The 23,529-nt window shown below is 37.4% G+C and overlaps 1 protein-coding gene across 4 annotated transcripts in view; it reads right to left on the reverse strand.

Moving 5' to 3' along the window:
- The window catches only part of Ulk4 (unc-51 like kinase 4), a 548,798-nt gene that overhangs the window by 129,259 nt on the left and 396,010 nt on the right, over positions 1 to 23,529 (reverse strand). For 3 of the 4 annotated variants that reach the window (XM_074059105.1, XM_074059103.1, XM_074059104.1), the window contains exon 35: positions 5,607 to 5,792. In XM_074059105.1, the coding sequence (XP_073915206.1) occupies positions 5,607 to 5,792 (186 nt within the window). Of the gene's footprint in view, positions 1 to 5,606; positions 5,793 to 23,529 lie in introns of those variants that run through there. The other variant, XM_074059107.1, reaches the window with a different exon arrangement.

Here is a 23,529-nt window from a genome sequence, read left to right on the forward strand (position 1 = left end):
ATGAGCCTTGGTTTTTACCCTGAGGAATGGGAATAGTCACCGGGACTGATCTCTAGGATGGCTATGAAGATAAAAATGAGATAAGGTACCAAGAGCCCTTCATACAGGGACCAGTACACAGTGGTAACCAACATCTGATGTCCAGTTTTTATAAGTCAGACACTGTAACATTCTTGAACTACAAAAAATCAAGAGTGTGTCACTACCTGGGAATAAGAGAAAGGAAGGTGAGACCAGAAAGTAAACCAACAGTCACAAAACAATGGTTGCCACAGAGGATAGGGAGCAACAAGACAAAGAGGGAGAAGGATCCCATGGATCCAGAACAGTGTGTGGTATCACACTGTTCTTGGGTAACCAGCTGCTATTTTTTCTCCAAAAACACTAAATTCAGTAGTCCTTAGAACTGAACTAAAGAATGGGTAAGATTGAGGCCACAAATGAGCTGACAAGTAACCCCAGAATCTCTGATTGTGTGTTTTCTATTACGTGAACCCAACCTTGATGGACCTCGTGGTAATTTGGAGAGCTTTCAGAAGATTCAAAGCACTTACCGCAGTTGGCTGGCTTGCACATATTATGGCCACTCTAAATTAGAGACATCAAGGGTTGTAGTGACTTTGGTGCCCTCCAGAAGACAGCAGAAAAAGTATATTTGACTCTTAGAACTGTCTACACTTCTTTCTTGTTTTTTTTTTCATTTTTCTTTTATTATTCATATGTGCATACAAGGATTGGTTCATTTCTCCCCCCGCCCCCACCCCTTCCCTTACCACCCACTCCGCCCCCTCCCTCTACCCCCCCCTCAATACCCAGCAGAAACTATTTTGCCCTTATTTCTAATTTTGTTGTAGAGAGAGTATAAGCAATAATAGGAAGGAACAAGGGTTTTTGCTGGTTGAGATAAGGATAGCTATACAGGGCATTGACTCACATTGATTTCCTGTGCGTGGGTGTTACCTTCTAGGTTAATTCTTTTTTGATCTAACCTTTTCTCTAGTACCTGTTCCCCTTTTCCTATTGGCCTCAGTTGCTTTAAGGTATCTGCTTTAGTTTCTCTGCGTTAAGGGCAACAAATGCTAGCTAGTTTTTTAGGTGTCTTACCTATCCTCATCCCTCCCTTGTGTGCTCTTGCTTTTATCATGTGCTCATAGTCCAATCCCATTGTGTTTGCCCTTGATCTAATGTCCACATATGAGGGAGAACATACGATTTTTGGTTTTTTGAGCCAGGCTAACCTCACTCAGAATGATGTTCTCCAATTCCATCCATTTACCAGCAAATGATAACATTTCATTCTTCTTCATGGCTGCATAAAATTCCATTGTGTATAGATACCACATTTTCTTAATCCATTCGTCACACTTCTTTCTTGTTAAGCAAATAAATAGTTTTCATAATCTCAACCCAAAATGTTTTTCTATCATGCTTTCTAAAAACTGTACAAAAAAAGGTTTCATGGTTCACTGGAGGAATGGTAGATTCCAGGGCTAGGGTATAGAGGAGGTAGATGTTGAACCTGGAGTATCATGTTATGATGGAAAGTGCCCCCTCTCAAAAAAAATAGGAGCATGTCAAAAAACACTGCCCAAATCTGAGATAGCTATGGGTTGTAATCCATGGAATGAAAAAACAACCCATGAGTCAATTGTAATAATAACAAAGAAATAAGTAAAGGAAAAAATAATTGAGGCAGAAAAGGTGAAAAAACCCAAGTGTTCAGCAGTAGATGGACAGATTCCATACATCCATCAGAATATTCTTCAGCCTTAAAAGGAAATTCTGACACATGCTACAACATGAACTGAAAGCTACTAAGCTAAATGAAATAAGCCAGACATAAATGCACAAATACTGTATAATTACAATGGTACCTACAGGAGTCAAGTTCCAAAAGATAAAAAGCAAAATGATGGCTGCCAGGGCCCGGGTGGAGACACAGGAGTCAGTGTTTAATGGGTACAGAGTTTCGGGTGGGAAAGATGACAAAGTGCTGGAGATGGAGGGTGGTGATGACTTCATAGTAATGTTAATGGGCTTTAGCAACTGACCTGTGTACTTAAAATGGTTAAATAGTAAAATTTATGCACACTTACCACAATAAGAAAAAAAAAAGGATCAGTACCACTTCTGTTTTTGCATATATAGGTAAAAGTCCCTTGGACTCAACTTTTCTTTCACAAACAAAGCCAACCTGGCCCATGCAGTAGTCAGACACTATACAGGAAATCATTTTAAGCCAAACAATGGTGGAATCTGGTTATGACCAAATTTGGTCTAATTTGTTTTCTATATGATTAAGTTGATTAGCTTTAGAACATGAAGCAATTTATTTCCAATGACAAATCTGTAATCTCTTGGCCACAATTCTGAAATCTATAAAGACCTGAAAAGTCCAAAGAAATTTTTTAAAGTTTAGCTCAAAAACATATTTAGTAGCAAAACCTGATGTGGACCCACAGCAGCCCATGCAGTACAGTCTTTACAAGGTCCACTTGGTGTAAGCCTTCATACAATTGCTGCAGAGATGTTACTGTGCTGAGTGATGGCACTGAGTGTCTGCTAGGTTATCATATCATAAATTATATAAACATGACACCAAAAAGATAAGAACACATGAATTCCAAAATAAATCTGGTCTCAAGACTTTCAAAGAAGTGAATGAGAATCTCTACAAACAACGTTTTAGATATTAGACAAGTATTTCCAAACTTTTGTTATTATTTACCAAATTAACAGTTTTGCCTTTTCTACTGATGTCCTATACAACTAAGCTCAGAACAGTGCTTTCCCCTTACCCACAGCTTTGCTTTCTGCAGTTTCAGTTACCTAGAGTCAGCTGTGGTCCAAAAATGTCAAGCAGAAAATTCCAGAAATTAACAATTCCTAAGTTTTAAAGTGCACACAGTTCTGAGAAGAGAGATGAAATATTGGGGTCTCATGCCGGAGGCATGAATCACCATGCTGTATACACTACCTGCCCATTAGTCCCTAAGTAGCAATCTTCATTACTAGACTGGAAGTCATAGCATTGCAGTGTGTCTATTAAGTAACCCTTATTTTCCTGAATAATGGACCTGAGACATATGAATAGTGATGCTGGCATTTCAGATATGACAAATAGAATCCAGGCATGGTGGTACATGCCTGTAATCTCAGCACTTGGGAGGCTGAGGCAGGAGAAGCACAAAGTGCTTCCTTTAAATAACAAAGTAACACATCATATTGTCATAAAAATGTAATTACAGCACAATAAGATATTTTGAGAGAGAGAGAGAGACAGAGGTAACTTTTATTTGAGTATATTGTTACAACGGTTCTATTTGCTTGTTGTTAATCTCCTACTATGTCTAATTCATAAATTAACTTTAACATAGATACGTGTGTATTGGAAAACCATAGCACATGTAGAGTTCAATACTCTCCGTGCTTTTTGGCATCACTGAGGTACTGGAACATAGTGCCATGGAGAAGGAAGGACAACTTGCCTTCAGATTGATTCACCTTTCCCCCTTAAATAACATGATTAAAGAAATTCCTTTTCTCCACTGTAAAAAAAAAAAAACAAAACTTTTTTCCATTGTAAAAGTCTGCAAGGCCTGCTCTCTGTTAAAAAGTGAGAATGTGAAGGATTAGATAGGGATTAAAGACACAGCATTAAACTGAAATGTGTGCCTGGAATCATCAGAAAGATCAAAAGGAAATAACATACTATGTGATCCTATGTCACCTGGTGCTAGGCTGGCATGCCATGGCCAAGATCTACGGTCCTCAGGTGTCTTATCCCAGACATTAGGAAACTGGCCTTGACCACACCACCACCCTGACACTTGGGTAATGACTCCACAAGGCAGTCTCATGTGGGCATGCACAGGGCTGTGCAACAGTGTAAAATGGCAGTGAGGAGGGCAAATCGCTCTATCTCTCTTCCAGCTCTGCCACCCATCACCTGCCACATAGATTGGGCAGAGTCTCTTGCTAAAACTGTTTACCGTGGCACTGGAGTCATTTTGAGTCTAACCCCTTGCAGCATCCACAGGCTCCCCCTGGCAAAGGACACCTTATAAAATAGGATCTAGGAAATGAATGCAGACTGACCAGGAGGACAAACAGGATCTCCTCCTTTTACTGACCTTGACACTAGCTGCTGTAGATGATGGCCTTCATAAAGTCAGATCAGCATTTATTACAGAAAGAAAGTCTGTCTTCAAAAGTACTTTCAAATAGATATCAGCTGTATGTATTTTTTAAATAAAGTAACATGAACTAAAGTGGGAAGACAAAGAAGTGTTTCCTTAGAGTTACAAATGTTGGCAATTAGAAATCTCCATTTTACAACCACTGTAAAACTAAAATACAACCACACATTGATTAAACCAAGTGATCAAAATTAACCAGTAAGGAGTAAATAGGTGGATGTAGTGGACTGAGAAGGAATGAATTCACTTCTGGGTAATTCATGAATCTAATCTTCAGGAATCATCCCAGGCCCAACTGACAGAGATGCTGCATAACATCCAGCCATCATTCTTCAGAAAGATCATGAAATACAGTCTGTATTCAAATCATAACCCTGAACTGTCCATTATATCAGAAACAAAGTCATGTATGTTAATAGATAGCTAAAAGAATTGTAATATGGATGGCAGAGTAGGGAAAGAATGGAATCCATGTGAAATTTCCTGATTTGGACTACTACAATTAAATAAGGGAATACCTGGCTTTTAAAGGATATATACACTTACTATTGAAGAGTGTGGAGGTACAGTGTTTCTAACTTGCTCTCAAACAGTCCAGGAAAAAAAAATACGTATAGTAGGCCCTTGGTATCCATGGGTATGTGGTTCCAATGAGACTAAGGTTGAGGAAGACCCATGCATGCTCGGGATGCATGGCATTCAGGGCTCTGAAATGACTGGCATTTACTGACACCATCATAGCTATGGAAGGTCTAAGCATCCATAGCTTGAAGCCACAGGAAGTCAGCTACATTATTGTCATAAAGTTTATTGTGTGCAAATCAATATTGCTCACCAAAAACTAGGTCTCATTTTATGCTCTTTATCTTGAGTATTGTGGATGCTTGATTCATTTTCCCAGAATGCCACCCAACTTCTGCCAAAAACATGATGCCTTTCAACAAATATAAAATGTTCACTTTAGCTCTTCAATTAAGCACATTCACTGACTTGCTTTTTGGATACCATTTGGGCAGATTTTCACAAAATTAAGGCCAAGGAAACACTCAGCAGATCAACAAGGATTTAAACACAACTGACAATAACACAGGACTGACTGAGAGCTTTCTGGCATCCAGTGAGCTGCCTAATACGTGTGGGAATTTAAAGTTTTGCTTTTGAAATTTCTTTTCTTTTAAATTATTTTTGATTACACTTAAGCATTAAATACGTGAAAAAGGCAGGCTTACTGTACATGCATGTGAGACAGAATATCATCAACATTAACGACAGGCGACTATGGGGAATTATTTTTACTACAACTTGGAGCTTTTCTGGAAACATGAAAGCAGGTCCAAGAAACAACCACCCTTGCCCGTGTGGGTGCCACGGAGGCTCGTTCCACCCCCAGCTTCCATGTGGACTCACCATTCTTCTGAGAATCCTCAACAGAAGCCTCTGCTCCTTTGGGTCTGCCTTGGATACTAGTAAGTCAGCAAAACTTTCCAGATTTTCAAGAGACAGGCTATCTGGGTTTTCGCCTCCATACAGCTGAACCAGTATAGACAGACACTTGGATGAAACATCAAAAATTTCGGGGTCCTCACTAGGAAGCTGAAAATTAACAGATAGTATTATTTAAATTCTGTTGGATACAATGCTAGTGTTTTTCAAGAAACACAGTAAAATTTAGCATAATGACGAGAGCGTCAGTCTAAATAGAAAGTTGACTATTTTTAACTTTTAAGTTAAAAGTTAGGTGGTAACTCAAACAAAATCAGAGGAGGTCAGGCAGGCCTTTCTTTTCTCGGTATTAAAGAAAGGCCTGCAACTATCAAAGGGTCAAGCTACATTTTACATGCATATCTGACATATGCATGTATTCATATGTTTATAGTAATGTGTGTGTCAGAGGCAGCATTAGTTAGATTCTTGTTTATAATCAACCTGTGGAGGAAATCCCCACTCCCTAGAGGGAGTTAAGGTACAAGGGGCCTTATTTGCATCCAATCATTATTAACTAACAGAAAGAGATCAAGTGTTGTTTCTGTATGTATTCAAAGGCATCATAGGAAATGATCATGCTGTAAATACACATTTTATCCTTATTTTTTAGTTTTAGTTTAACAACTTTATTGAGATATAGTTTCTGTTCCATAAAATTCACCCACAGTGTATAAGTCAATGATTTTTAGTATATTCACAGTCATACAACCTTTACCTGGTTTGTTTGTTGATTGAGTGATTGTTAGGGATTGAACCCAGAGCCTTATACATGTTAAGAACACATTCACCACTGGGCTATCCCCTCAGTCTGCTAAAATAGATTTTTTTTTTTTTGATACTGGGGTTTGAACTCCAGGCTTTGCCCTTGCTAGGTGGTTAAATTTTAGAACATTTAAGGTTTCCCAAAAGAACCCTTATCCCTATTAGCAGTCACCTGGCCATTCTCCTTCCTGACCTAATATGCTTTCAGTCCCTGTGGATTTGCCTATTTGAGATACTACAGATACATAAAATCAAATACACCATGACCCTCTGTGACTGGCTTCTTTCACTAGTAAAGGTTTATCCAAGTTGCAGCATGTTTATCCATGTTGCCTAACAACACTCCATAAATGGACATACCATATTTTCTTCATCCATTTATCATTTGTTAGACATCTGAGGTGTTTTCAAATTTGGGCCATTATGGATAATATTGCTATAAACATCTGTGTACTACTGACCGGTGGACATGTGTTTCTTCTTTCTTTTGAACACACATCTAGGAGGGGAATTATTCAGCCATATGTAACTCTGTTTAACCTTTTGAGAAACTGACAGGCTGTCTGCCAAAGCTGCCATTTGTAGCATAATGTATGAGTTTCAGTTTCCCCACATCCTCACCAGCACTTGTTAAAATCTGTCTTTTTAATTATAGCCATCCTAGTAGGAATGGAGTGAGGTTTTCATTTGTACTTCTTCAACTAGTGCTGATGAGTGTCTGTACACGTTTATTGGCCACTTGTATAGCTTTGGAAATATGTCTGTGCAGATGCTTTGCCTCTTTTTTTTGAAACAGGGTCTTCCTGTGTAGCCCAGGCTGGCCTCAAACTAATGAAACTCAGCCTTTGAGTGCTGGGATCACAGGCATGTATCACCCTATGTGGCTTCTTTATGTATATATATATATATATTTTTTTTTTTCCAGCACTGGGGTCTTTATATGTTTTAAATAATTAAAAAACAATTTTTGAGACACAGTCTTGCTGTGTAGCCCAGGCTGGCCATGAACTCATGATCCTCCTGCCTCAGTCTCCTGAGTGCCGATATTACAGACATGTACGCCATGCCCAGCTGATAAAATATATTAAAATAAATAATTTCTTGGAGGATACATGACTTCTAACATTTTTTCCATTCTGTAGATTACATTTATGCATTCTTGATAGTGTTGTTTGAAGCAAAAACTGTTTTTAGTTTTGATGAAGTCTAATTTATCACCTTTTAATTTGGGAAGTTACATACTTATTTTTTGTAACATATCTAAGAAATCACTACCTTCTCCACAGTCATAAAGGCCTATGCCTGTGTTTTCTTCTAAGAATTTTATAGTTTTATCTTTACCCTGAGGTCTTTGATCCATTTGGAGTAAAATTTTACACATGGTGTGAGTAGAGATCCCACTTCATTCTTTTGCAGGTGAATTAATCTTTCACTTTTTGTTCTTTGTTGGTTCACATGCAGTTGTAAGAGACAATATGGAGAGATTCCGCAAACATTCCACCCAGTTTCCCCAAAGGAAACATCTTGTATAGCAAGCACAGAACATTATCACCATGAAATTACCTTGATATGATCATCAACCTTATTCAGGTTTTACATATATATTCATATGTGTGTGCATGTTTACCTCTATGCAGTTTTACTATACATGCAGACTTGGTGACAACCACCACCATCAAGACGCAGATCAATTCTATCATAAGAATCCTTTATATAGCAACAGCCAATGTTCTCCTCTCATCTCTAAAGTTTGGGTGACAATTAGACTGCTTGTAATTTCAAGTAAGTTACAAAAGTGGGACACACAGTACACATGGCTTTCTTCACTCAACATACTCTTTGAGATACATATAAGTTTTTGTGTATCAGTAATTCATATATTTTCATTACCATGTAATATTCCACAGTGCAAATCTACCACAATTTACTCATCTGTTAAAGGATATTTGATGAACCAATTTAGAGCTGTCCCAAATGACAACACTACTGTGAAAGTTTGTTCAGGTTTCACTGCAAACAGAAAATCTCCCTCTCTGGGATAGATACCCAGCAGTGCAGTTATTGGGTTGTGCAGGGAACTTGGGTTTAGCTTTTAAAGAAAAAAAATGTTTCCACAGTAGCTGTATCATTTTACATTCCTAACGTGAAGGCATAAGCAATCCTGTTTCTATGCATTTTACCAGCACTTGGTATCACTGTTTTTTTTATTTTAGCCACCCTGACAGGCAGGTAGTGATACCTCACTGTAGTTTTAACTTGCATTTCCCTAAGGACAACTGGATGTTTTTTTACTGTTGATATTCAAAAATTCTTTAAATATTCTAGATACAACTCCTTTCTTGGATCTGTGGTTTAGAAATATTTTCTTCCTGTCTGTAAACCTGTCTTTTTCATCTCCTTCACTGAATCTTTGGCAGAGAAAAATATTGATTGTGATGAAGTCAAATTAACTGGCTTTACAGTCTCAAGAATCATGTCATGCGGTCAAGTCTAAAAAAAATTTATTTTTTTTGCCAAACCTTCAGCCTCGAAGATTTTTTCCTGTATTTTTCTAAAGGCTTAATAGTTTTATATTTTACTTTAATTCATTAAACTTCAGGTTAATTTTCATTTAAGTCTGAACCTTAAGAAGAACTTTTTATTTCTTGCGGGTTTTTTTTGTTTGGCCACTGGAATGTCCAGTTGCCCAGCCCCATTCCTGAAAAGACCACCATTCCTCCACTGATCTGGCTTTATACCTTGCTTACTTGTGCAATATCTGTCCTCTCCCTCCAAGTGACACACTGCCTCATCACTCTAGCTATACGATAAACTTTAAACTGGCTGGGGCCACCACTGGAACCAGACTAGAGTGAAGAGGACTGAAAGAGGTGAAACAATTGGAGCTGTAATACTCAGATGCATGGGAACAACACAAGGAAACTCCCTGTGTAGCTATCATTTTCTTCTTTCCAAATTATTTGAGCTGTTCTAGGGCTTGTGCTTTTCTTTATCCATTTCAGAATAAGCTTACCTGTTTATAGAATAACTTCGCTAGAATTTGCAAAACTTACATATAAATTTGAGGAGAATCAACAATTTTACTGTATTGAATCTTATAATCTACAAATAACATGTCTCCCCATTTATTTATGTCTTCTTTGTTTTATTTCACTGGAATTCTGTAATATTCAGGATATCCTATATTTTTTTATATTTCATTTTCTTTGGAGCAATTTTAAATGGTGTCATGTTTTTAGTTATTGTTTTTACACGTTCACTGTTAATATACAGAAATGCAATTGATTTTTTCAAAGATTTTTGAGGTATAATTGACATACAAAAACCCACCCATATTTAATGTATAAATTTTGATGAGCTTGATTGATTTTCTTTATTGATTTTGTATCCTGCACCTTGCTAAACTCATTTATTAATTCAAGAAGTGTTGTTGGACTTTTCTCCACAAATAATCATGACATTTATAAATAAAGATAGTTTTATTTCTTCCTTTCCTAATAGTATACCTCTTCTTTCTTTTCTTCCCTACCATACTGGTTACAATTTCTAGTACTATGTATGCAAGAATTGTGGGAGCAGACACCCCTGCTTTGGATAAAAGAATTCAGTCAATTACTATAGATTTAGTCATTCATGGTGCAATGTTCATAGATGCTCTTAATCAAGTTGGGGAGGTTCTCCCTTCATTTCTAGTTTGTTGACAATTTTTACCAAAAACAGTGCTGGGTTTTGTCAATTACTTCTTCTGTATCCAAGTGATATTATCATGTGATATTTTTTCATTAGACTACTTACATGGTAGCATAAATGACACTTAACTGTTAAGCAAGTTGTCCATATATGGGATGAGTCCTGCTGGGTCATCATGTTCTTTTTAAAGCATTGGTACATTCGATTTGCCAATGTTTTGCTGAAGATTTTGGTTTTTAAGTTTCTGAAAGATATTTTTGTGTGTTTTTTTTTTTTCTTCTTGGGTTTTTCTTTTCTTTTCTTTTTGGTACCTTTTCTGAGTTTCATATCAGAGTAATACTACCCTTATAAATAGGTTGGGAAATGGTCCCTTCTCTTCTATTTTCTGCACAAAATTGAGAAGAACTGGTGTTTAAGCTTCGTTAAATGTTTGGTAGAATTTTCTAGTGAAATAATGTAGGCATGGAGATTGCTGCTTCATAGGAGCTTTTAGATTACAAATTCACTCTTTTAAGTGATTATAGGAATTCAAGGATTCATCTTGGTTGAATTTTTGTAGTTTTTGAGGAACTGATCCACTTCTTTATGATCATAAAATTGCTCTGAGCATTCTATTATTATTATTCTCTTACTGGCTGCTTATACACTGATCTCTCTCATTCCATTCTTTATATTGGTGACTTCTGTCTTCTCTTTTCTTATCTTTGCTTATTTACTAGCAGTTTTTCAATTTTAATGTTTTTTTCAAAGAGTTAACTTTTTGTTTCATTGATGTTTTCATATTGTTTCCAATTTCACTTTATCTTTATAATTTCCTCCCTTTTATTTGCCATGTTTTAATTTTGCTGTTCTTTTTGTAATTTCTTAAAGTAGGTGCTTAGATTACTGATGTAAGACTTTTTCTCTTTTCTAATATAAGCTGTTGGTACTATAAATTTTTCTAAGCACTACTTTCAGTTGTATCCTACATCTTTTGGTATTTTTATTTTTATTCAGCTCTATGCATTTAAAAATTTTCCTTTGAGATGTAATCTCTGACCCCTGACTTGTTTAGAAGTGTATTTGCTTTTTAGGGGTTTAGGAATTTTCCTTCTGTCTTTCTATTATTGATTTCTCATTTGACCCCACTGTGGCCACAGAACATACTCTGAATTATTTCTTTTCTTCTTTTTTTTAAATTTGTTGATTTTTTTTATGACCTAGAATGTATTTTATATTGGTGAGTGTTCCCTGGGCACCAGGGAAAATGTATTCTGTGTTGTTGGTGGAGTGTTCTGTACATGTCAGAGTTGGTTGATAATGTTCAAGTTTTCTATACTTTTGATAAGTCTTGGTGTAGTTGTTCTGTCAGTTGTTGAGACTGGGTTCTGAAGTCCTCAACTATAACTACTGCTTCGTCTCTTTTTTTTTAGCTCTATCATTTTTACTTTATGCATTTTGAAGTTAATTTGTTTGGTGCTCATAAACCTCAGTGAATTGATCTTTTTGTCATTATGTTATACCCTATCTTTAGTAATTTTCCTTGCTCTGAAGCATACTTTATTGATAGTAATATGGCCAATCCTACTTTTTAAAATTAGCATTTACATGATATATACTTTCCATCCTTTTACTTTCAACCTGCCCATATCATCATACTTGAAGTGGATTTCTTATAGATAGCACATTGTAGGATTATGTTTTGTTATCTACTTTAGTATGGTTTGAATGTATCCCCCCAAATGGATGCACTGGAAAATTTGGTCTCCAATGCAACAGTGTTGGGTGGTAAGAATTTTAAGAGGTAATAAGACCACAGGGGCTCTGCTTCATGAATGGATTAACACAACTATTGTGGTAATGGGTTCCTTATAAAAGGACAAGCTTGGCCCTCCCACCCCGGCTTTCTCACTCCCCTCTTTTTGCTTTTCTATGATATACTGCTTTCTGCCATGTTAAGACACAGCAAGGAGGCCTTCATCAGATGCCAGCCCTTCAATCTTGAATCTCTTGGCCTCCAGAACCATGAGTCAATACATTTTTGCTCATTATAACTTACTTACTATGATATTATTATAGCTCCACAAAATGGACACACCGTAACCATTTGTCTTTTCATTGGTGCATTTAGACCATTTATATTTGAGGAAAATATTGAGGCACTAGAGCTTTACATCCAATATGCAGGTTTATTATTTGTCTTCTGTTTGTTTCCCATTTATTGTTTCTCTTGTTCTCTCTCTTTTTTCACCTTCCTATGGATTACTTTGTTCTACTTTCCCAATAATAAGGATTAAAGCTTCTCTCATCACCCATCTTGTTTCTTAGGGTTGCCATAACAAAGTACCACAAACTGGGAGGTATAAACCACAGAAATTTGCTGTCACACAGTTCTGGAAGCTCAAAGTCCAAAATCAATCTCCCTCTGGAGTGCACAGGGAACCCTTGACTCCATCCCAGTGATTTACTGGCAACCTTTGGTATTCCTTGGCGTACACCTGCATAATTCCAGTCTCTGCCCTCTTTATCATATGACTACTCTGATAAAGACACCAGACCAGCCATGTTGGATTAGGGCTCACCTACTCGAGTATGATCTCATCTTAACAAATCACATCTGGCACAGCACAAATTCCAAATAAGGTCAAGTTCCGAGCTACTAGGGGTTAGCACATCAACATTATCTTTTGTTTCTGTTTATTTGGGTCAGGGACACAATTCAACTCATAACACATCCTATTAACTTTTATTAACTTTGTTCCTTCTATACTGAGCTATTTTCTTCTTCTTTTTTTTTTTTTAACTTTGGTCTTTCTGCTTCTTGACATTATGCATCCCTAAATGTCTAGTATTTGCAGTTATTTCTTTTATAAAAGAAAGATTGGGTTGCTATTATAAGCAGCTGGCTTGGACTACCTCAGCATTTGTATATGGCTGTTTCTGTACATAGCTTCCCATCTTCTCTCCCTCCCCCCCAAATATGTATTCCGTTTTCTTCTGGAACACCTCAATGCTTCTTTCTTGGACTGTCTTCCACATTAGAAATCACCTCAGAAAGACAGTTTATTCTCTCCAGCACTGCTCTGGAATTATGAAAGCAGAGCAATACAAAACAGAAGGGCCTGATAGCCTGACTGCTTTGAATGCTAATCTTTGGTTAACCTGGCAGAGCACTGGCCTCCGTTGGGCTCTCACCTCACCAGCTTCCAGCTCTTCTTCAGCTTTTCCTACCTTTTGCTTAGCTTTCTCCTACCTCCTGCTGGGTGACAGGTTTCCTCACCATTTCAGTTCAGTTCCATCTGCTTTCTATCATCTAGTAATTGAACAAAATCTCTCTCCCATGAACAGTTTGTCTTTCTGTTCTCCTAGCACTGTAAGATACACTTAATTCCCCTCTACTTTCATAGATTCTAAGTAGTTCCTATTTCAACCTACCCTAACCTTTCTTCATTTTTGAGTTAATTTTGCTTATTATTCAAATAATTGGAGGGCGTTTACCATAAGTACTATTTTCAAGGGTGGCTTATTTTCTGTACCCTAAATCTGAAAACATCTGTCTTTTGATTTGCTTTTGTTTGTGCCCAAAGAATATGTGGTGCAGGTATAAAAAATCTTTCCATTGTCCCTGGAACAACAGGGCATACACTCAACTGCCTGAAATGACAAACATGCAGATAAATTCATGGTTCTTGAGGTACTAGACACCAGGCAGTGAAGGACAGTGACCCCTGGTTGATGAGACACAAACTGGGTCAGACGGAGACTGGGGGAGTTTCTAGACTAAGCCAAGGAGGGAATGGAGGTGGATTTCAGTGTATTCCTTAAATTGAGGAGACAGAACAAGAAGTTCCTGAGGAACAAGGCAGCTAGTACTGACAGGACAAAGTAGCAGAGAAAAGAAAGCAAGACAAGTTCACTCTTGAAGGAACAGATGACCCGGGGAACATATTATCCATTAGAAGAAATGACTTCATGGCTAAAAGTCCTCCTATAAAGAAAATTCCAGGCTCAGCTGACTTTCCTGGTGAATGCTACCCAACATTTAAGGAAGAAATAACAACAACTCTAAACAAACTCTCACAGGAAGTTAAAGAAAAGGGGACACTTCCAAACCCATTCTGTGGGGCCAGTATTACTCTGATACCAAAACCAGACAAAGATATTACAAAAAAATAAAATTATATGTCAATATCCTGTATGAATACAGATGTAAAACACCTCAACACACCAGATCAGTAATATGTTAAAAGAATTATACACCATGACCAAATGGAATTTATCCTAGGAATGCAAGGGTAGTATATCATCTGAAAATCAATCAATATTAAATGTAATAATAATAGAATAAAAGGAACTGTGCAATCCCACCAACAGTCATGAAATAAGTACTGGATAAAATTAAACATGCTTTTTGTGATAAAACCCTCACCCAGTTAGGAACAAAAGGGAGGTTTCTCAACCAAGAAAAACCTGTAGCTAACCTCACGCTTACACAAAAGGTCCTCACTGGGGAAATTAGGCAAGGAAAGGAATTTTTAAAATCTAGAAAGAGTAAAACTATCTCTATTTGCAGATGACACAATCTTGTATATAAAAAAATCTAAAGAATCCATGAAAGATATTTTATTTTTTGATGGTACTAGGGTTTGAACTCAGCCTTGTACTTGCTAGGCACACAGTCTACCACCTAAGTTATGCACCCTCTCCTTTTTTGCTTTAACTATTTTTTCAATAGGGTATTGCACTTTTGCCCAGTGTTGGACTCAGACTGTGATCCTCCTACCTATGCCTCCTACATAGCTGGTTATGCCTGCCTTGCTGATTGAGATGGGCGGGGGGGTCCTCCCTAACTGTTTGCACAGGCTGGCCTGGAACCATGATTCTCCTGATTTCTGCCTCCTGAGTAGCTGAGATAATAGGCATGAGGCCATCATGTCCATCCAGCTCAAGAAATTTTAGAATAAACAAATTCATCAAGGTTGCAGACTATGAAACCAATATACAAAAACCCATTGTACTTCTGCACATTAGCAATGAATAACCTGAAGGTGAGATCATAACCATGTCTTTACAGTAGCATTAAAAAGAATGTATTACTTGGGAAAAATTTAGCAAAAGAAAGGCAATACTTGCATATTAAAAACTACAAAGCACTGTTAAAACAATGAAAAGATGAAAGAAAGTCTGTATAAATGGAAAAACAGCCCATGCTCATGGATCAGAAGACATTATTGTTGAGATGGCAATCACATAGGCTAGATAGGCATTGAAAAAAAATAAAAGAGGCAACTGCACCGTGGGCAGATCCTGACGCAACCACAGAGCTGTGTTACAGCAGGACATTAAGTGACCACTCAAGTAACAAGAAATCAAGACCACCTAAAACCAGCTGGTGCCCACATGGTCAACCAGGACAACTGTTAACTGTCCTTTGCTTCAGTATAATGGCATCTTGATACTATTAGCCTTGCTGTCTTGGCTCTTCCCATTATGCATCTGATGTCATGACATGAAAGAAAAGGAGAGTAAATCCATTCCAGGAAAATCCTGATCCATTTCTGGAGTTCCCCATCTTTACTCATGAATAACCCTTCCCTTGATTAGATGAATTCTCCAAAATCCTGGGAATGTGACCTCTTGAGAAGCCCCCACCCTCCCCTGAGTGTGTACTTTCACTTTTGTAATAAAAGTTCCCTCTCTCCTAATTCTTTACTTTGTTTTATCTCTGAATTCTTTCTCTGACGGTGACAAGATCTAGTAGAAACTGGGTGGAGGTCTCAATTTCCCTGTCCCTGGGACTTCCCTGCCCCTCCCCTGCTTGCCAGCAAGAAAAATATACCCCAAATTAATTTATAGATTTAAAGCATTATCTATAAAATTACAGATATTTTGTTCCATATGCAAAAATTGGTAAGCTGATCCTAAATTCATATGGAAATACAAGGTATCAAGAATACCCAAACTTACAAATACTGTGTACACATGGATGTAATTGGAAAAATGAGACCTGTTCAAACTATTCCAGGAATGGGTGGAGATAGGATAATGGAGAATGATGGAGGAGGTGAATTCACCTATGATGTATTTGACATATTGTAAGAACTTTTGTAAATGTCACAATGTATCCCCAGCACAAAAATAAAAAAATAAGGCCAAGAAAAAAGAAAAAGAATAACTAAAACAGTATTAAAAAAGAATAACTGATTTTGAGGATTCAATTTCAGAATTTACTACAAATCTTCTATAACCCAGCCAGTGAGATACTGGTATAAAGACAGACTCTAGGGCAATAAAACAGAATTAGGAAGCCAGAAACAAACTTCTACATTTACAGCCAGTTGATTTTTGACAAGGGTGCCAAGACAATTTAATGGGGGTAAATCATCTTTTTTATTAAACAAACAGTACATTTAAAAGAGGTGAAATTGGCCACAATATATAAAAATTAACTCAAAATTGACCAAAACCTAAATAGAAGAGCTATTACAAAAGTTATTTTAAAAAAACTAAAAAAGAGGGATTCCAAGATGGCGGCTAAAGGGAGGAAGCAGAAAGCGAGCCTCCTAAAGTGAGATCTTGGAGAGACGGTGGAGACACACCTTGCAGGCAAGGCCACCAAGAAGAGGCAAAACTTCCCATGTGAGCTGTAAACAAACATGGCGGCCAGCAGGAGCAGCAGCACACGCCCAGCAATCAGGATTGGGAAAGCTTGTAAAAGCGGCAGTGGGAGGAAAACTCCACAGGAGACGGGGGAAGACCCACTTCCCATGCGAACTGTAAATAAACATGCAGGCCTGAGAAAGCGGGTGCACTGTCACCTCCCCCAGTGTGCTTGGAAAGGGGAAAGCTTGTAGCAGCGGCTTGTGCACAGGAGAACTCTGAGTAAACAAAGCCTGCAGGGCCAGGTGAGTGCTAAGCTCACCCCAGAGATCTGCATAAATAACGCCTCTAGCAACAGCAGGCTGACAGCAGCGGCAGGCAAGCCACAGCCGCAAATAGCCATTTACAGACCTGTCTCAAGATTCTTTTTTTTCTACCTTTGAAGAAAAAACAACCAAACTACACCTGCACGCTGAAAACCTTACTGAAACTGTATTGCATTTGAACTTGGGATACTTTGTGCGGTTTTTTTGTTTTGCTTTTGTTTTGTGCAGTTTTGTTCTGTTTCCCCTTTGATGAGACAACTACAGAACAACATCTGAGGCACCATCTCCAGGACTGGAGGCTGAGGGACGAACACCAAAATTATTAAGACTGAAACTTCACTGCATTTGAACTTGGAGGGTTTTTTTTTATTTTATATATATATATTTTTTTTTCATTTACTTATTTTTTATTTTTATTCTTATCTTTATTCTTTTTACTTTTTATTTTCAATCCTCTCTCTGTCTCTCTAATGCCTTTTCAGCTTATGGTTGATTAGTACACTGTCTCTCCCTGTTTATATCTTTGAAACTCTTTTTGTTTGTTTGTTTTGTTTTTTTTTCCTACTTATTTGTTTTTCCCTTTTCCTTTAACTTCTTTGCTTTCCATCCCCTCTCACCCTTCCATTCTAAATATCACTAGTGCTGTTATTACAAGCCAGAAAATACTTAATTGCACACAGTACAGGACAATAACAACACCAAGGGCAATGACAGGAAGACAGAAAAAACAGGGAAACCAGTTTCCCCACAGCAAAAAATTAGTACAGGAACCACAGGGAAATGAAGAAAACAGATACTCAGATCCAGACTCCCACAAAATGAAGATAAACTACACCAAAGAACCCAATGAAGCCCACAAGAATAATTTAAAAGAAGACATACTACAGGTAATCAATGAGAATTTTATAGAGATGATACTGCATATGGTCAACCAAAATGTACAGCAGACAAACAAGAAATTCCAAGACAACAAAAATAGAGAATTTGAAAAAGCAAAAGAAGAAATAAAGGAAACCATAGAAGCCCTGTATAAACACCAAAGTGAAACAGAGAACATGATTAATAAAGAGATAAATGCAAGAAAATGTGGTATCTATACACAATGGAATTTTATGCAGTCATGAAGAAGAACGAAATGTTATCATTCGCTGGTAAATGGATGGAATTGGAGAACATCATTCTGAGGGAGGTTAGCCTGGCCCAAAAGACCAAAAATTGTATGTTCTCCCTCATATGCGGTCATTAGATCAAGGGCAAACACAACAAGGGGATTGAACTTTGACCACAAGATAAAATCAAGTGCACACAAGGCAGATATGAACATAGGCAAGACACCTAAAAAATTAGCTACCATTTGTTGCCCTCAACGCAGAGAAACTAAAGCAGATACCTTAAAAACAACTGAGGCCAATACAGAAGGGGACCAGGAACTAGAAAAAAGGTGAGATCAAAAAGAATTAACCTAGAAGGTAACACACATGCACAGGAAATTAATGTGAGTCAACTCCCTGTATAGGGAGAGGGTGGGGGCAGGGGGAAGAAATGACCCAAGCATTGTATGCACATATGAATAATAAAAAAATAAAAGTTAGGAAAAAAAGAAAAAAAAACTAGAAAAAAAGGTAAGTCTTTGTGAGCCTGAATTAGACAATGATTTAGATATGATGCAAAGACACAACCAACAAAACAAATAGATAAATCATACTTCATCAAAATTTAAAATTACTGTGCTGTAAATGATAGTGCTGGGAAAGTGAAAGGGCGACCTACCGAACAAGGGAAGTATTTTGCAAAGCTAATGTCTGAAAAGGGACTGATTCATACAGTTCTATAATAAAAACAATCTCATTTTTAAAAAGACAAAGGATTCGAATTAACAATTTTTCCAAATCAGCAATGCAAATAAGTCAATAAGCACAAGAAACTGATGTTTAACATCCTCAGCCATTGGGAAAATGCCAATCAAAACCACCATGAGATGCCACTCACACCCACCAGGCTATAATTAAAAACAGAGGCAATAACTGGCAGTAGGCAAGGATGTGGTGAAACTGGCACCTTCCTACACTGCTGGTGGAAAAGTTAATGGTGCAGGCACTTTAGAAAGCTATCTGGCACTTTCTCAAAATGTTAAACATAGACGCAGCACATCACCCAGCTCCTAGGTATATACTCACGAGAAGGAAAACATATGTCTACACGGCTTGTGCACAGATGTCCAGAGCAATAAAACCTGTAACAGCCACAAAAGTACAAATTTCTCAAATGGCAGTCAACAGATGAATGGCTACATCAGCATGGTATACTATGTAATGGAATATTATTCAGCAATAACAAGGAATAAAATCTGAGACATGCTATAAACACAAACAAAACTTGAAAACACTGGACAAGAGAAAGAAGAAACGATCACATCTACTTCTAAGTGTATTAAATACCAAAGATAGGACCATCTATAGAAACATAAAGTAGATTAGTGACTGATTAGAGCTGTGGAGGGGAGGAAATGGGGAGTAACTTTTCAATGAATTTGAGTTTTTTTGGGGAATGATAAAGATATTCTGTAATTAGATAATGGTTGCTCAGTTTTGTGACTATCAAAAAGCACTGAAGTATATACTTTTAAAAAGCTAATTTTGTAGTATGTGAATTATTTCTCAATGAAACTTAAAAATAGAAATTCTCAATGGTTAAGAGACTATTTGAGTTTGAGATAGCAAAAGGTATCTATTAAATTAGGAAGAGCATGAAAAAAATTACACATTAAAGAGAAAATGTTGAGCAATGTCTGGCATACTGAATACCTTAGCTCATGTTAACTGTAATTTTTTATCTTTAATTAAAACAGAATTATTTTTAAAAAGAAATTCTACACTAAGTCTTCATGAAATTGAAGCATGAAATAAACTATTAAACAAAATCTCCCATGAATATAGATGCAAAAATTTTAAACAAATTATTGCACATATGGTCCAACAATACATTACGACTAAGTGGAGAATGTTCTAAGGATGCATGGATAGTTTAACATTAAAAATCTACCAGTGGAGCCAGGTATGGTGACATGCACCTGGAGTCCCAGCTACTCCAAAGGCTGAGGCAGGAGGAGCACCTGAGGCCACAAGATTGAGATTAGCCTTCACAGTCCTATTTCAAATATCAAACAAAATCTATCAATGTAATATGTCATATGCATTAGTTTCCTAGGCGAGGCTGAAATGGCAGAACTTTCTTGTAGATATTAGCAGGGCCAGGCTTCTTTACAGCCTCCTGGGAAGGCTCCTTCCTTGCCCCAGATGTTCTTTGGTATGTGGCAGCCTAACTCCAATCACTGCCTCTGTCCTCACATGGCATTCTCCATGTGTTTCCTTGTCACAACAGGCATGTCTTCAGGCAAAGACACCAGTCATACTACAGTAGGGCCCCACCGTATTCCAGTATGACTTTATCTTAACTAATTAGCTCTGCAAGAACAGTTTCTAAATAAGGGCATTCTGTTGTCCTGGCATCAGGACTTCAACATCTCTCATTTGGAGGACACAAGTTAGCCCACAACACAATACCCCAAACCACATGATCATCTCTGTAGAAAACACATTCAAAAACATCCATCGTCCAGCTGTAACAAAGTCTCAGCAAGCTAGAAGTAGAAGGAACTTCCTCAACCTGATAAGAGCATGCAGGAGACTGGAAGCTTTCCCCTGCAATCTAGAAGACAGACAGGGAAGGGGTTCCCACTTTCACTCAGCACAGTTTGGGGAGGGGGTGTGACCAGTGTAATCAATGCATACACTCCTTCCTCCCTCCCATACACACATCTCTGGGGGGGGGGTGACCAGTGTGATCAATGCATATACGCCCTCCTCCCCCTAATATACACACACTTCTGTTCTATGGTATCCAGACTGGAAAGGAAGGATCAATTTGCATAATCCTGATCCTCTGCATAAAAAAATCTGATGTAATTTAAAAACAAGCTATTAGAGTCCATACATCAGTTTTTAAAAATTGCATGATTCAAGGGCAACATACACAATCAATATTTTTCATGTAAGCAACAAAAACCACCAGAAATTAGAATCACAACAATACCATTATAACCACATCAAAAATGTAAAATCTTTAGGGCTATATCTTACAAAAGATGAAAATACCAATACACTGAAAAATGCAAACTATTGCTGAGAGAAATTAAATAGGTCCTAATTAAGTAGAGGGAGATATCTTGGTCACTAGTCAGGTGACTCAATATTGTTCATATACTGATTTTCCAAAAATATCTATAGATTCAACAAAGTCTTATTCAAAAATCCCAGAATCTTTTTTATAGAAATTAATAAGCCAATACTAAGTTTCATATGGAAATGCAAAGGACATAGGATAATCCAAACAAATCTGAGGAAGAAGCAAGTAGAGCCAGATGCTGGTACTTGTAATCCTAGCTATTCAGGAGGCAGAGACCAAGAGGCTCATGGTTCAAAGCCAGCCCAGGCAAACAGTTTGTGAGACTCTATCTTGAAAAATACCCAACCAAAAAAGCATTGGTGGAGTGGTTCAAGTGGTAGAGCACCTGTGTAGCAAACGTGAAGCCCTGAGTTCAAACCCTAGTACTGCCAAAAAAAAAAAAAAGGAGCTGGTAGAAATGGACATGAATATAGTCAGCTGATTTTTGAAAACGTCAAAAGAAACACAGATAACACATCCTGAACAAGTGCTCAAACAGTACATAAAAGCATAAGATTTGATCTATACCTTGCATCGTGTACCAAGATGAACTCAAAATGAATGGTAGGTCTACATATAAAAGCTAAAGCTACAAAACTTCTAACAAACATTAGGAAAAATATTTTTGACCTTGTTTTGGGGGAAAGTTTCTTAGATATGACTGTAAACACAAAAGGAAATTTACAAAAGGAAAAACTGATCAAATCTGACATCATCTAAATTAAGAACTGCTCTTCAAATACACTGTCCACTTCATAAAATGCTCAACAGAAAGTAGATATTATCACACCCCTCCTCCATCATTATAATGCATCTCTTTAATGGAGAACCACTGAAAAGTGGCCTTTCAGATCTAAAGAAAAGAAAATATCTCTTGTCTTAAGGAAATGTCTTTTTTCTTTTGCCCGTCTCCTTTTTGGGCAATGTGCATCTCATAGATGATTATACTTCCATTTCCAGCAGGCAACCGAGGCTCTCAAACCTTGGCCCAACTTAAACAATTCTGTTACAGTGCTTGTTTGTGTAGAAATTTCATCTATTCTATCTTTGTTGCTTTATTTACATTTCCTACTTGATTTACAGTTATCACTTTAAAAAAACACCCAATTAAATTTGAATTTAAGATAAACAATAAATCATTTTTAGTATAAGTATACCTTGTATGGCATTTTGTATTTTCTCTGCCAACCCTAACTTTCTTGCAAACACTCCCATTAGCCACCTCAAATGTATGTGGGAATGATGAAAAATAAACACACACAGATAAACAACTTGGAAATATTTCTATGGAAACTAACACTTGAATTTTAAGAACTGTTTTAGGGTAATTTAAAATCAACGTTGTACTGTGTTTATTTTCCTTTATCCAACTTACACAAATAATCTATTTCAAAATCTTTCTCACTATATATTATCTTTTAAAAACATTGCCTGGTACAGTGCTTTGTCAAAAATTATATGAGAATATTTGTTTTCAGAGAAGACAATATATTGATGAAGAAAGAAAAAAAATAACCACTCCATGCAATGTTTCTTGCTCTTTTCACACGCTCAAAACACTTGGAGAACAGATTCCCTTTGTATTGTGAAGACATCTTTAACGAGGCTTCACACCAGGCCATCAGTCCTGTCCCTCTTCATTTTCATATATCACTGCTGCCCAAACTCAGCTGAAGAGGCAGCAGAAACTATCATTAAGCTGATGAATGGTGGCAATGCCAGATGCTGCAGCCCAAGGAAGCAGCAGCGCCCACAGCCTGGGTGTTGCGTCCCCTCCCATGGAAAATAAGGGTGTCTTTTGGTCTCCTTTGACCTCCCCAGGTATATTATATTCTTACATGTGGGAATTTAGAGGGACAAAACCTGCTACCTTTATTGATTTGTAAGTCTATATATCACAGACAAGATTGAAAATATTCCAAAAACAAGTCCAAAGCTGCAAGTAGCTCAAATAATGTTTGACTTCTGGGTCTCCTGCACTGTCCTGACCAACTTTCATACTGCCCTTCACAGTTTCCTTCTCAACAACCAAAGAATGGGAAAGCGTAACTTCTTTAAAAGTCAGAATCATCAACAGAGGAGATTAACGCAATTCTCTGGAAGAAGCAAAGTTTTAGAAACCACAGAGGATAAACGTGTCAACAGTGAACACAAGATGCTGTGTCATGGAAAAGCTTTGGCCTGATGATGTCACTCTCTGGTCTTCTTTGCCTCTGTGTCTTAGACAGTCAGGTAGAGTCTGTTGCCACTGGATGATTGAAGCA

This window comes from Castor canadensis, chromosome 17 (assembly GCF_047511655.1).
Source record: "Castor canadensis chromosome 17, mCasCan1.hap1v2, whole genome shotgun sequence".
In the NCBI taxonomy this organism is placed as follows: Eukaryota; Metazoa; Chordata; class Mammalia; order Rodentia; family Castoridae; genus Castor; species Castor canadensis.